The 10,441-nt window shown below is 38.9% G+C and overlaps 2 protein-coding genes and 1 pseudogene across 4 annotated transcripts; 1 reads left to right on the forward strand and 2 right to left on the reverse strand.

Moving 5' to 3' along the window:
- Positions 1-178: 178 nt before the first annotated feature.
- Positions 179-2,272, reverse strand: LOC111008579 (pentatricopeptide repeat-containing protein At5g66520 pseudogene; annotated as a pseudogene). Its single transcript, XR_015789647.1, has 2 exons — positions 442-2,272; positions 179-316 (listed from the first exon to the last, which is right to left on the reverse strand). The product of XR_015789647.1 is annotated as a pentatricopeptide repeat-containing protein At5g66520 pseudogene (transcript).
- A 202-nt stretch (positions 2,273-2,474) lies between these two features.
- RPE (D-ribulose-5-phosphate-3-epimerase) lies at positions 2,475-5,767 on the reverse strand. Of its 2 annotated transcripts, XM_022281953.2 has the most exons (11): positions 5,655-5,767; positions 5,320-5,571; positions 4,764-4,878; positions 4,493-4,633; positions 4,271-4,384; positions 3,843-3,921; positions 3,342-3,451; positions 3,174-3,230; positions 3,033-3,102; positions 2,823-2,935; positions 2,475-2,688 (listed from the first exon to the last, which is right to left on the reverse strand). In XM_022281953.2, exons 2-10 carry the CDS (start codon positions 5,433-5,435, stop codon positions 2,886-2,888), a joined length of 852 nt encoding a protein of 283 aa, XP_022137645.1. In that variant the 5' UTR covers positions 5,436-5,571; positions 5,655-5,767; the 3' UTR covers positions 2,475-2,688; positions 2,823-2,885. The 2 variants fall into 2 exon arrangements, with proteins under 2 accessions (XP_022137645.1, XP_022137646.1); XM_022281954.1 differs by lacking the exon at positions 5,655-5,767 and having other exon boundaries at positions 5,320-5,586.
- Positions 5,768-6,188: 421 nt separating this feature from the next.
- On the forward strand, positions 6,189-9,350 carry LOC111008882 (galactoside 2-alpha-L-fucosyltransferase). Its single transcript, XM_022281742.2, is given in 3 exon segments — positions 6,189-6,881; positions 7,707-8,795; positions 8,798-9,350. Coding segments are annotated over 3 exon segments (1,749 nt in total). The 5' UTR covers positions 6,189-6,586; the 3' UTR covers positions 9,163-9,350.
- The last annotated feature ends 1,091 nt before the right edge of the window (positions 9,351-10,441 follow it).

The raw sequence follows: 10,441 nt of genomic DNA on the forward strand, positions 1-10,441 counted from the left end.
TGAGATTGACGAGAGATGAAGCGCACGATAGCAAAAGCGGAAATCGGAGAGAGGAAATAAAAAAAAGTGCAAAAGGGGATATTGGTATCGTGAGGGTTGGATAGTTATGTAGAGATGGCGAAGAAGCCACGTCACCCGCAGATCTTCTCCAATGAACCAAATGAAATATGACCCATTCCCATTTTTTCTCCCACCAAATTATTCATTTCATTAATATTCTGAATTTTCCTATTGGTCGACTGTTTATGTTGGCAATCTACGTGGCGTGCCAGAACCGCCCACGTGTCTTCCTCTTTTTGACTTTTTCCTCCTTTTCCTGAAAAGGTATATAAACTTTTATTATGATTTGAGTATGGCAATTCAAAAAGTTCAATCTTTTCACTATTTTATACGAGTATGTTGCGTTGCATTGCATTTGCAGCAGAAAAATAGGAATGTTACCAGAAAGAGTTTGTTCTCTGTTCTTCAACTGCTGCTCCTACAGGCTACTAGTGCCTCTGATATTGTCTCTGATTTGCAGCTCTCCATCCGGGCTTGTCTGGTTAAATTACGAAGCATCTCGTAAATTAAACTCACGTCCTTATGGGTCTCATCCCCGGCCACGAAATCATGTACAACTTGATTCATCTGGATCCAACTTCTTCCTGCAGGTTTCTTCACTCCCAATTCAAGCATACTCTGTCTCAATGTGGCAGTGTCTTGCCACCGTTTATCTGCAGCATACACATTAGCTAGGAGCATGAAATATCCAGCAGCTTGGTTGTCGGGATCGGTTCCGAAAGCCAATTTTTTGGCAGCATGGGATGCGATTTCGTAGTTCTTGTGAGCTCTGCAGCCGCTGAGGAGCGCTCCCCACACAGCATTGTTTGGCTTCATTGGCATACTTTCAATCAGACTCGATGCTTCACTCAGCAAACCTGCACGGCTGAGGAGATCAACCATGCATCCATAATGCTCAATCTGCGGGCTGACTCCAAAAGTATCGTGCATAGATTTGAATAGTCGAAAGGCGTCGTCGATTAAACCGGCATGACTACAAGCAGTGAGAACCCCAATGAAGGTTATCTCGTCAGGTCTTACTTCAGTTTCACCCGAGCACAGCATCAACTGGAAGATTCTAATGGCTTCTTCTCCACGGCCCTGTTTTGCAAACCCGGTGATAACGCTCGACCAAGACACAGTGTTCCGCTGGGGCATTTCTTCAAACACTTTATATGCTTTGTCCATTTCACCACAACTTGCATACATGTGAATCAGAGAATTGAACAGAGACACCAATACTGGCCAGTTTCTACTTTGCCATGTTTTTTGTATATACCTATGAATCCATTTTCCTAATGTCAAGTCTCCCAATTCAGCACATGCTGACAATGCAGCCACCAACGCCACCTGATCCAATGCCACACCAGCCCTCCCCATCTGACTAAATAGCGATAAAGCTAGCTTACAGTGGCCATTTTGAGCAAACCCAGCAACCATTGTGGTCCATGACTGGACATTTCTCTCAGGCATCTCGTCGAAAACTTTTCTAGCCCCATCAAAATCACCACGTCTAACATACCCTTTTAGCAAGGAATTCCAGCTCACGACGTTTCTATCGAGCATTTCATCAAACATGTAACGCGCACTCTCGAGACCAAAATCCCCTCCACCATTCGCGTAAAAATTGACTAAGTTCACTCTAACGTACGTGTTGGAGTAATACCCACTGGCCAAAACTCTCCCATGAATCTGTTCTCCCTCTCGAAGTAACCTCGATCTCGCACACGCACTCAGAAGAAACGAATACGTGAACCCATCTGCCTCAACTTCCGCCGCCGCCATTCGTTTGAACAGCTCAAATGATTCTTGAGCCGATTTGCTCCGCGCATGCCCTCTAATGATCTGGTTCCACACAGTCGTACTCGGTACACTGACGTCCCCGAAAACTTTCTGAGCACTTCCAAGAAAACCGAAAGAGATATAGAGCGATAACAGATTGACAAGGATGTAATTTTTCTGGTTAAAGCCGCTGACGACTATCTGGGCATGGATTTTCGCTAGATTACGAACAGATTTACAGCACTTTAATAGAGAGAAAATAAATTGTTGTCTGGCTCTGGAGCTTCTTAGAATAGCGGGAATGGCGGTTTCGTCAACTACCATGGCATCCAACTTTTCAAATTCGACCCGCGATTAGTACACCAGCGTCAAAATCTACTGGAAAGAAAGCTTGTATTTTGCTTTTCACGCAATCGTTTAATTGGGAAAATTTTATTTTGTACGCATCTAATTCAATTTTTAATTTTTAATTTAAAGCCTTAAATATCAAAATTCAATTATAAATTTAAAATAAAGGATGAACTTTTGCCCTTCAAAATGAAATTAAAAAGTTGTCCAAAAACTAATAAATGTTTCCTTAAATTACTAAAATAATTTTATTTTGGTTGTCTACTCCCTTAAAATATCCTAAAACGTTTTTATTGGACAGTAAATATGGAAAATAGAATATTATTGCTCCCAAGTTTATACTATTGAATTTGTATTCAGATGTTATAGTACACAACAAATCTTCAAGGGGTACACTCTACGGGCTTTCTTTTCACAAAGGAATAAAACTGTGAAGGTGGGGTGGCGGCAAGGCAACCATGGCTGAGATAAGAGCTTGAAGAACAGTGTTCTGCTACCTGTGCAGTTTGGAGATTATCTCTGCATATTGAGGAAGAAACAAGTGGTAAGATCAGGCGGTGCGAGATGTTGAGGATCGTAAAAACTAGTTGCTGTTTGTGCTTTCTATCGCTCGAGTTTGAAACAACTCAGATGTCGTGAGAGGGACAACTTACATGGCAATGAATAACACAACAGTACTATCAATTGAGACAACTCGGATCTTGTACAAGCGACTTTCATACTGGAACTGCCTCGGGCCTTTTGCTCGTTTTGATTCCTTTTATGGCTGTTCAAGAATCAATTCAAGAGGGGAGAAGTGAGTTAAAATGTTCTATACATTTGCAAAAGGGGGGAGTGGAAGGAACTGTATGGATCATACATACCCTCTGCATAATCTTTAGCCCCAAAAACAGCAGAACCTGCAACTAAAGCATTGGCTCCAGCCTCGATGACCTGCAGCCACGGTAGCAGTCAGAAACTCATGTAATAGAAGCTTTTGTTTTGGGAAATGTTACAATATACACCTTATACGCATTCGCTGGAGTGACTCCACCGTCCACTTCAATCCATGGGTTCACTCCCTGCAACAAAGCAAATGAAATGCCGATTGCTTTTGAATCCTTGTGATGCCGGGAGAGAAAAGTCTATCAAGGAAAACTTATGGAAGAAGCTACTAGAAGGGGACATTGTACCTTTTCAGCACATAATCTTCTTAAATCTGAGATTTTCTTTACTTGGCTCTCAATAAAGCTTTGCCCACCAAATCCAGGATTTACCGACATAATTAAGACAAGATCAACCACTGTAATCAGACAATGGGCATTGTTAATTCCTCCCATTTTGTTCAGACAAATACCCATACATATTTCACTATCACCCTTTCTCTAGGTATGATTAACAATTATGCGCTTAACGTTAAGAAACAGCATCTAAGACCCATTCCAAATGGCTTAAAAAATATCATATCTTGTTCTTCTCAATCCAATCAACTCATCACTTTTTCTCAGTCATTTTTCTACCTGAATTTATTGTCAAGTTTCTTAAAGCGATATGACATCCTGCATTGAAATTGGCCTCAAAAGTCAAAACCCCCGTCCCCCAACAGATGATATCATTCCCAAAGATTCAAACTTCTTTAATAATCCTCACAGTAGAACATCCCAGCAATTACAGAGAGAGAGAGAGAGAGTCACCATCAAGGACATATTCAATTGTGGTGAGTGGGGTAGCAGGATTTAGGACCACTCCAGCTTTAGCTCCAAGACTTTTTATCTGAATCATATTTGACGGAATAGCCATTACGAACAAAGATAAATGATCCTTCCTTAAGATGCATGAACTCATTTAAAAATAAAGTCATCCGAGTCGGCAACCAATCTTTCTAGAATGAAGCAAAAGGTTATCAAGAAAATAATCAGCCACAAACCCCTGTACTGTACAAGTAGTTTTCAACATGAGTAACCTTTTCAGTCCACAAAGTTTCAGAACAATAAGAACGGTAGAATCCATATATGCTTTCTTTTGTTTCTAAAGAATATGTTGGATGACGTAGTTTTATCTTCATTTGGACATAATAACGTGCACCTAATTCTGTACTGCATCACAGAGAAGGAAATCTTACTTGATTAAGGGTGCGGTGCAGATGGATTGTGGAAGATTGCTCACAGTGGACGCTAACGATATCAGCACCAGCCTTTATAAAGTCTGGCACACGCTGCTCTGGCTCCACAATCATCTGCAATGCTTTGAGTTTATGTTAACTAAGTACTTAAAAAATCATTGCTAAACCAAGTAGAATATAAAAATCATCTGCAATACTTAAGTTTATGTTAGCAAAGCATACCAGATGCACGTCCAAAGGAAGATCTGTCACAGGGCGAAGGGCATCAACGACAAGAGGTCCGATTGTTATATTTGGAACAAAACGGCCATCCATCACGTCAACATGAACCCAATCACAACCTGCCAGTTCCACTGCTTTGACCTGCACAAGATGAGAATGCCAATCCCCATGAAACCATATACATAAATCTACAAATCAATTCAATAAATTACTTGGAAGCATACAGCACAATGAACAAACATAATGGAAAGATCAGAGCATGGAACGGAACCTGCTCTCCCAGTTTTGAAAAGTTAGCAGAGAGGATTGAGGGAGAGACAATGATATCGGATTTTGAATATTTATCAACCCGAGCTGAAGCTTTCACCACATTTCTGAACCTCCTCCTGGAAAATTAGTAACAGAAGCAAATTGGATACCAAATGATCCTTCGTAAACGCAATTCAATTCTCCATCGGTGCACCCTCAGAGAAAGTAAAAAAATAAAAAATAGAGGTCAAGCTAGAAGACAAGCAAGAACATTCTGGGTTGGAAGTTGGAACCAAAGAACAGCAATGGGTATCGGAAAATCTCAGAATTAGACTGAAAAATACATAATTCCCTAAAAATCGTTTATTCAATCCCGTAATCCCAATTAGACGGGCCAAATTATCACCTCGAGCCACGAATCCGAAGAACGAGGAAAATCAAAGCTACCTTAATTGCAATACACAAACTTAAGAATCCCTATACGAAAACAAAATTCATGGCAATGTGTCTAAGGAAGCTTAAAGCAACCAAACGGAGAAAGAAGAGGGAGAAAAAGGGCACCCCATTAATCGAATTACCTGGAATAGGTGAGAGAACTGGGTTGAGAGAGAGCTGGTTTCTGAAAAGTGAGAGCTCCAATTAACCCACTGGCCTGGGATTGCATGGTGGATTGACATAAGGAAGCAACAGACATCTTCGACTCAAAAAACCCCTCTCTGAGTTGGGTTTCAAAGGGTTAGGTAACGATCCGAAGTCTGATAAATTTTTCAACCCTTTTCGCTCCCTCCTCGCGCTAGTCTTCCAGCATGAATAATGTAAGACCACCAAATCTAGACAACCAAAAAAATAAAAAATAAAAATAAAAATAAAAATTTGGGTCGAAGAAATGAGTGGATGAGGATGGTGGGCGTACCACCAGAATTCAGGGATTGCTTATCTTCAATGGTTGGCCTTCTACATTGCTGACATGGGAGAAAGCGCGCTTCAAAATGTCTTCTTTTGTCAATAGAATTGAGATTTTGACCCCCTTTAAAATTATCTTATTACATTAAAAACTGTGCTTCTTATTTTTTTTAAACATATTTATTCATCTACATTTATAATTGATCGACGTCACTCAAAGTCATGTTTTTTTAGTACAACATATATAAGATAAACAATTGAACTTTTGATCTCTACATAAAGAGCACGATATTTTAATCACTAAACTATACTTATGTCGATAATAATGATGTAACTTAATATGATAAAAATAAAAAATTATAGAAATATAGTAGATGTTGAAAAGGGTCATTAATTCTATATATTGTTGGATCACTAATTTTGAGCCAAATTTGTGTCATAATCCGTTAGTACTTGATTGGTCTTATAATGTATGAGAAGAGGCAAGACAAACTATTATACTTTCTTTCCACAAATTTTCAAAGACATTTCAAAAAAAGATGGTTGTCACTGTTAGAAAGTACCATCTGCTCTCCATCAATTTTCTTTTATGCTTACTTTTTTGTTTTCTAAATTACACTAATGAGGAATTGTTGTAAACCAGTTTGTAACAATTTTATCTAGAAGGTTTATCAAACATTAATTGCCAAAAGTGAGATAATTTTCCAAGAAAAGGGCGGCACAAAGATCTAGTTGCCATAGCTGATGGATCATAAGTTTCTCAACACCGACAGAACCGGAATAGACCAAAAGATAGATCGGGAGTCGCTGTATCTTCGGCTTGTTGCTCTCAGACAAAAGATGCAGACCTGATTCGGCGACCTCCATAGACGACACAGGTCCTGCTCGAGTCGAGGCCAACTGTTGCCACTACCCTTTTGCTCGAAAGCGAGTTCGGACCCAATGAACCGTACATTTAACCCTTGCCCAGATGAAAATTATGCAAATATTAGGAGATTGATGAGGCAGAGTGAGGACGATCCGAAGAATCTGTTGGACAAGGATCCGCACAGTGATTTCAAGAGCAACCAAGAAGTGAAATGCGGGTTCAGTTCGATTCGAGTAATGGGTATGTTCGTGGTTCTGATGATGTTCATTTCTGTGATCTTTTCGGTGACTGTGGTTCTCAGAGACCCCCCATCGGATGCTGTAATTGAAGTTTCAGATTTGGAGATTTCTCTGGCGAACTCTGATCCAGGTGCTTGATCTTGAACTTGCATGCCCGTTGCTACTATCTTCAAGCTCTGTGTCTGAGATGTGTCTTGTGCAGTAATATACTTGGTCATGGCATTTGCTTGAATCGACTTCAATTAATTAATTATTTCAAGTGATAGAAGACCCATCTCAACCTGTTTGTTAGAATGACTGCTTTAGTGCCGAGTGTTTAGGCCTTCAAAATGATTTGGATCTTGTAACACATTTGCCCCTAATTTTCTCGTTCCATCCTACATTGTGAATTATGTCTGAGTTCTGTTTGTTCATACTTTATATACTTTTCCTACTCTCTTTTCACGATGGATCGAAGCTGGGAAATTTGTTACTTTTATTGATCTTATGATAGAATACTGATATGAGAGCTGAAAGGTATCCTCAAGACTTTCTAGTTTTTATTGCGAGATAATCATTTTTGATGTGCCGTTGTATGTAATCTAATTATTTGTTATTAGTCTCATATTAGGAGATTAGTTAAAACTGTCAGTGGGCTCTCTAATTAGCCTTCCCCTGTTACCATACATATCAGAACACAGAAAGAATACTTTTCACATTTTCAGTAGTTGTTTGTTAGTTTTCTTATGCTTCTTTATCCAAATATGTTGCATCATATATGTTTTGGTGAAATTGAAGATCCTGTTTTTCTTTTTGCATAGGTTAAGTTCGTTCTTTGTTATTCGTAATTTCTCTGAAGCTATATAGTATACTGTTCTTGCTGAATTCCAATCAGAGATCGTCTAATATATGTATGTATGAAATGTGCTTGTCATGCCAGTTACATTCTGTTAGCTTTCTTATCTTCTGTCAGCAGATTCTAAGGATGGAGATCTTCATTCGGTTATACATCCAGTCGATAAACTGCTCGGTGGCCTTCTTTCTTCCAAACATGGGATGGGTTCGTGTCTGAGTAGGTACAATTCAGTTGCTTATCAACACAAGCTGGCGTACGAACCCTCTTCTTATCTAATCTCCAAATTGCGGAGCTATGAAGATCTTCATAAGCGTTGTGGAGTTTATACTGAATCTTACAACAAAACTTTGGAACAGCTTAGATTTAATGGTAGTAGCAGCTCCTCAGACTGTAAATATCTTCTGTGGATTTCCTTCAGTGGGTTAGGGAATAGAATACTGACCCTTGCTTCGGCATTTCTTTATGCTCTCCTCACAAATCGCGTGTTACTCGTGGACCCTGGAACTGACATGGCTGATCTCTTCTGTGAACCATTTCCTGAGGTTTCTTGGTTTCTTCCCCAAGATTTCCCATTAAAAGGTGAGTTCAACAACTTCAACCAGAACTCTCCTAATTGCTATGGGAAAATACTGAAGAATAGCGCAACGACAGACTCGAGTGAAATGATACTGCCATCTGTTGTCTATCTTCATTTGGTCCATGATTATGATGATGTTGATAAGCTTTTTTTCTGTGATCAAGACCAATCTGTTCTGCAGCAATCACCTTGGCTTGTTATGAGAACAGACAACTATTTTGTGCCGTCTCTCTTTTTGATCCCGTCATTCGAGAAAGAACTCGATGAACTTTTCCCAAATAAAGATACAGTTTTCCACTTCTTGGGTCGATATCTGTTTCACCCCACAAATTCGGTTTGGGGACTCATTACAAGATATTATCAAGCTTATTTGGCTAGAGCAAGTGAGAAAATAGGTATTCAGATTAGAGTGTTCGACATCGGGACTGGACCTTTTCAGCACATCCTGGATCAGGTTCTGGCTTGTACCCTGAAGGAGAATCTGTTGCCAGAAACAAATAAGCAGATGAATATCGTCGGTCCAGCTAGTAATCAGAAGTCAAAGGCCGTGCTGATAACTTCCCTGAGTGCTGGTTACTACGAGAAGTTGAGAGACATTTACTGGGAAAATCCGACTGTGACGGGAGAGAGAATTAGTTTTACCAACCAAGTCATGAGGAACACCAGCAAACTGAGAAGAGTATACATAACCAGAAGGCATGGGCAGAGATGTATTTGTTAAGTACCACCGACGTATTGGTCACCAGCTCGTGGTCAACGTTCGGATATGTGGCTCAAGGTCTTAGTGGTCTGAAACCATGGATATTATACAAACCCGAGAATCGTACTGCACCCGATCCGCCTTGTCATCGAGCCATGTCCATGGAGCCCTGTTTCCACGCACCGCCTTTCTACGACTGCAAGGCTAAGAAAGGAACGGACACAGGTAAACTTGTTCCTCATGTGAGGCATTGCGAGGACATGGCCTGGGGGCTTAAGCTGGTTGATCATTATGATTGATTTTGCTGATTTTGTTATGATATTGTTATATGACTCAACAAATTTTGCAATTTGTAGGCTGTAGAAGATCATCAGTTTACTTAAAAAACAAACTCTTGAGTTCCATATTCCATGATTGGGAAGATGAAACTTGTTACATTCCCCATATAAACCATATTTCTAAAGAAAGCTATATTCTCAAAGTCAAATCTTCAACAGAACCCTTTTTTTCTCTTTGTCTTGGCCATTTGGTAAAGTTGCTTCTTTTAAAAAAGGAAATGGAGGGATGATGGTGTATCAATGACCCATTTGAAGGCAAAAAGAACCATCTCATTCATACAAAAACAAGACCACATTAAATGAATACCATTCCCTTAATCCAAACTTACCGATCACATGCCCGAGCATAGCCTTTTTCGTAGAAACATTCTCAGTCGGTACCTAATTTAAATTCTCCGTCGGTAATTGTCTCAAGCTTTTTAGGTGCAAAAAGTAAAATTAATTAATTAAGGGCTCTTTTACTTTAGAATAATGTAGAGTGGACCAAATTTTAAAGTAAAATTTAAACTCTTTCTTTCATCCTTGATGAGAAGGAGATCCATGGAGAAGTCTCCCTCAACCTCAGCCCACAAATAGATATTGAAATAAAGTGTCAATTTATCATTGGCACATAACAAAGAGATAAAAGTAGCTTATCTATTAGGAAAAGGAAGAAGAAGATAAAATACTTTATAGGATTGAAATTGTTCTTAAAAGTTTATAAAAATGAATTAGAGATGTAATATCATGCAGAAAAGTAGTAGATACAAGTAGGTGTTGGACATCATTCTCTTTAAATTTGACAATGCCCTTCTTACCAATATTAGACTCTATCTATGGGAGAGGAATATGTGACAGGAGAAAATGAAGGATTATTTTGGCTCTTTCTTCTAACTTAGTTTTCAAGATAAGTTTTACACCCTTTTTAATTTGTCAAATTTGACCATAACTCAATTGGTTAAAGCATATATCTTCAACCAAAATTCAAAGTTCGCATTTCCACCCTCACATATTGTGAACCCAAAATATTATGGTTATCGTTCATAAATTTTTACCTGAAAAGTTTTTAAATCATGATTAAAAAAAGAATTGTGAAGTTTATCAAATAAAAAAAACAAACATGGTAAAAACAACTTAATTTAAGTTTGTGCATTCAACCTAACATTCATATTTTTCGCACAAGAGATTATTGAAAAAGGTTAAAAAAAAAAAAAAGAAAAAAAGATACCACTAGTATGTGTTGTTAGTGCTTTACAACCTT

The sequence above is a fragment of the Momordica charantia genome, assembly GCF_013281855.1.
Source record: "Momordica charantia cultivar OHB3-1 chromosome 3 unlocalized genomic scaffold, Mcharantia_2.0 BLBB01000003.1, whole genome shotgun sequence".
Taxonomy (NCBI): Eukaryota; Viridiplantae; Streptophyta; class Magnoliopsida; order Cucurbitales; family Cucurbitaceae; genus Momordica; species Momordica charantia.